The sequence below is a fragment of the Vombatus ursinus genome, unplaced genomic scaffold (genome assembly GCF_900497805.2).
Source record: "Vombatus ursinus unplaced genomic scaffold, bare-nosed wombat genome assembly UNPS02014791.1, whole genome shotgun sequence".
Taxonomy (NCBI): Eukaryota; Metazoa; Chordata; class Mammalia; order Diprotodontia; family Vombatidae; genus Vombatus; species Vombatus ursinus.
This window is the reverse complement of record NW_020954569.1, coordinates 66,928,700-66,932,903: the sequence shown is the minus strand read 5'-3', so window position 1 is coordinate 66,932,903 and position 4,204 is coordinate 66,928,700. Positions and strand designations below refer to the sequence as shown.

Sequence of the window (4,204 nt, the reverse complement as noted above, 5' to 3'; positions counted from 1 at the left end):
CCTGGGGCTCCAGTCCAGTCTAGTTTTAAATGTCTTCTTAAAAGAGGACAGAGCTCCCCCCTCCTCCCTCCGGAGGCTGCTGCGCAACAAACCCAATAGATCTCACGGTCAGGACTCTCTTTAAATGAATGAACTGGGGTGGGGGGAAGCGGAGAGGAAAGATAGGGGGGGGATGCGCAAATCCTGTATTGTACAGGGGCAATCAACACCCAGACTAGTCTGCTGATGCAACCCCATTCTTGAGTCTTTTTTTTTTTTTGGTTTTGCTTTTAAGATTTTCTCTTTGCTGTAACTCTTCCAGCCAACCTCATTTTATATATAGTATATAGCTAGCTAGCTAGATAGATACCTATACGCACGCACGCACACACATACATAGGGAATTGGGTTTTTTCTCTCCACCTCCTCTTTTCTTCCTTTCTTTCTCTTCCTTCTCCTCAGTTTCTGTTTCTCTCTCCCTCTCTCTCCCCAGAATTCAGGAGGAGGGAGTAGGAAAGAAAAGCAGGGAGGGAGGGTTTGGTAAGGAGAAGAAAAAGAAATAGCTTTTAGAAACCCGATCTGTTGTTTGCGAAACACAATCGCTTTTTTTTTTTAAAGCGACAGGGTGTCTAGACGGTCACGTGTCCAGGCCGGAGCCGGGCGCGCCACTGCGCAGTGGAACCAGCGAAGCAGAGAGAGCCAGGGAGAAGTGGGAGGGGGGTGTGGGGGAAGGAGGAGGAGGAGGAGGGGCGGGGGAGGAGGAGGAGGAGGAAGAGAAGAAGGGGGGTGAGAGGGAGGGAGAGAGTGTGTGCAGGAGGCGGCGAGCTTCAGACACACATACATACACACATACGCGCATACACGGGAGGTAGGTCCGCGAGTAGAGCGAGGTGAGAGCCAATACAGGCTGGAGGCAGGAGCTGTTCGGATCCCTCACTGCCCCCCTCGACCTCCCGGAGTCTTACCCTCCCCTCGGGATTGCAAAGCACCGGAGCCCAGCTCCAGAAGCCAAAGGCAAAGACTAAGAAGAAGGACACCCCACATTAAAAAAAAAAAAATTCCCCTCTGCCTCCTCTTGCAAGGCAAAGCCTGCTGGTCCCCTCCCTCCCCAGAAGAAGGAGGAAAAAAAAGGGAGGAGAAAATAGGAGAAAAGAAGGGAACCCAAGCTTTTTTTCTTGCTGCTTTGCTGCCCGGCGCATTGGGAGGAAAATAAAAGTCGGAGAGGCCAGAGGAGAAGAGAAGGAGGCGGAAAGTAAGCAGCCACCCTCGAGGGAGCCCAGAGCCCAGACAAGCGACTGCCTGCCGTGCGTTTTTTTGATCTTTCCTCCTCCTCCTCCTCCTCCTCCTGCTTGCTTGCGTGTCTGCAGCCGAGGCGAGGAGCCTGGGCGAGGAGCAACCCCGAGAGGAGGAAGCCACGGCCGCAGTAGCGTTTGCTAGAGAGAGCCAGCCAGCCTGTGAGCTAGAGAACGAAGCCGACGCCAGTCTCACCTCCTGTCAGCCTCGGCATCACCCCCTCTCAGATCTGTATTTTCTCTCGTCTCCCTCCTGCCAGCCGTGGGGCCTGGAGGAAGTGGGGACGGGGTCGCGGAGGGGGAAGCAGGGCTATCTCTCGGAGATCCACCTCGGAAAAACCAGGAGAGCCAGTGAAGGCTGGTGTATTTTTTTTTTTGGAGGGGGGGAGTGGGTGGCTCTTTGTTTTTTTTTTTCTTCTTTCGCTGGGGTGGTGTAGGAGGGAGGAAAGACGAGAGACTCACTTAAAATAATAATCAGACGAGCATGGTGGAAGAAGCCGATTCAAAGCTTTCTTTGGATTAAAAAAAGATACATATACACATATGTGTATATCTTTGGCAGAAGAAAAGAAGAGGAAGACGAACGGAGGTCCTAGAAGAAAAAAAAAGGATGTTAACTTGTGGATACATTTTTTTTCACCAAATTTTTTTGTGTGATACTTTGTAAACGTTTTTTTCGCCCTTCCTAATTTTTTTTAGACTCCAATACAACCGGACGTCCCCAGGGCTGCGCCTTGCAGTGGTGATTGTTTTAAATTTTTATTTAGAATATTTGGGCTCCCCCACTTTTAATTGAAAAATAATTCTTTAGCCCGGCACCTCATGCGGGGTGAAATTCACTTTCTTCCCCTCCCCCGAACCTTCGTGTGGATGGAATTCGTGGAGATCCGGTTACTAAGGATATAGTGCAAAAAAAAAAAAATTAAATCGCGTGCCTGCCTTTTTTTCTAATTGCCAGCTTCTAACCCCCAAATTAAGTTGCTTAGAGAAGGAGAAAAGAACATTTTCTCCTGATTCAATCAACGAAACAAAACCTTAAATTTTCTTTTTCCTGAGGTTCTTAGCCTCAGTAAGGGGCTGAGGCTGGAGGTGTTGACATTCAAAAGCTACTCCTTTTCGTTCTGCGTTTGGGGGGCAGTGAGGAGAGAAGGGAGCACTACCCCTCCTGAATCCCCGTTTTTTCTCCCTTTTTCTTTGTATCTTCCCTTGGTCAGCCCGGTCTGTTTCCTCTGCGAGGCTAGGCGAGACGACCTGAATCGGGTGCCAGTGGAGCGGGGTGGGGAAGCCGGAGAGGAGCCGTCCCTCCCCTGCCAGGCCCCCCCAAACCCCCCCACACCCTCCGGGCTCCGAGAGACTGGCGCATGTTACGGAGCGTCCCTCCTGCCGCTGCCGCTCCTGCCCGGGCTCCTGCTGCTGCTGCTGCTGTTGCTGCTGCCGCCTGCGACTGCTGCCCCAACTCGGTGCCCAAATTCTTCATGGTGTGCGGAGGTCATGTTCGCTCCTTAGCCGGGAAACGACTTTTCTCCTCGCCTCCTCGTCCCGCATGTTCAGGACCAAACGATCGGTGCTCGTCCGGCGTCTCTGGAGGAGCCGTGCGCCCGGCGGGGAGGACGAGGAGGAGGGCGCAGGAGGAGGCGGAGGCGGAGGAGGAGGAGGGGAGCCGAGGGGGGAAGGGGCGACGGACAGCCGGGCGCATGGGGCTGGAGGCGGAGGCGCTGGTAGGGGTGGCTGTTGCCTGGGCAAGTCGGTCAAAGGTGCCAAAGGTCACCACCACCACCATCACCACCACCCCTCCTTGGGCACCGGCGCTGCCGGGGGCTCGGAGGCGGAATTGAAGGCGCTAACACACTCGGTGTTGAAGAAACTGAAGGAGCGGCAGCTGGAGTTGTTGCTGCAGGCGGTGGAGTCCCGCGGGGGAACCCGCACCGCCTGCCTCCTCCTGCCTGGCAGAGTGGACTCCAGGCTGGCGCTGGGGCAGGGGCCGCCCGCGTCCCCTCTCCAGACTCAGCCTACCCAGCCTCAGCCTCCGCCGTCGTCTTACTCGCTCCCCTTATTGTTGTGCAAAGTGTTCAGGTGGCCAGATCTCAGGCATTCCTCGGAAGTCAAGAGGTTGTGTTGCTGTGAATCTTACGGGAAGAACAACCCGGAGCTGGTCTGCTGCAACCCTCACCACCTTAGTAGACTCTGCGAACTAGGTAAGGAGTTTCCACTTACTTCAAGTATAGCTTCTCCCCTCCCCCGTGATTGAGCAAACAGTATTGGGGTATATACTTTTTTACAGCTGTGTGACTGCATTCTTTTCATCCTGCATAGCTAGTGGGGAAAAATGCTTGTAGCGAAGATGCGTTGTGAGGGGAACCCCGGGGGAGGTCTTGGGACTGAGGTGTACTGTGCCTTCTTCCTTTTCTCCACTCTTCAAGCCCCTGAGTATGATTTGGCGTGAGTATTATTCATGCAAACCGTAGGTGGGCATGTGGTGCAAAATTAGAGACCAAAAAAGGGGGGAGGTGCAAAAAAAGTGTCTTTGCTCCCTCTTGCCCCCACTCAGAGAAAGGAGTAGTAGATATCTTAGGATGCAGACTAATTGATTCCAAGAGAAGTGGAAGTGTTCCCAGTGACGTGAATCTCCTATCCCTTGGTAAATAAGGAAAGTCAAGTCTGTTCTGTGGGACTGGGCTACGGAAATTGCAAAGGCAGCTTGAAAAAGCTATCTACATACAAAGCCTGCTATAGATTTCCACCTGGATTGAAGAACAAGAAGTCACTGGGACATTGGGATTCCAATTTTTCCCCCTCCTCCAGAAGAAAGGGAGAGTCCATACGATTACAGGGTCTGGTATTTATCAATGACATGTTGCCCCTTTACAGAGCTCTAGTCCAAAAGGTTTCTCCTTAAAGCGCTATATAATAAACGTAAGCTGTCATTCACTCCC

General features: G+C 52.7%; 1 protein-coding gene across 2 annotated transcripts in view; it reads left to right on the top strand.

The window, feature by feature from the left end:
• Positions 1-1,671: 1,671 nt before the first annotated feature.
• The window catches only part of SMAD7 (SMAD family member 7), a 32,793-nt gene continuing 30,260 nt past the window's right edge, over positions 1,672-4,204 (top strand). Inside the window, exon 1 of one of the 2 annotated variants that reach the window (XM_027869009.1) lies at positions 1,672-3,466. In XM_027869009.1, the coding sequence (XP_027724810.1) occupies positions 2,815-3,466 (652 nt within the window). In that variant the 5' untranslated portion in view covers positions 1,672-2,814. The remainder of the gene's footprint in view (positions 3,467-4,204) is intronic. The other variant, XM_027869008.1, reaches the window with a different exon arrangement.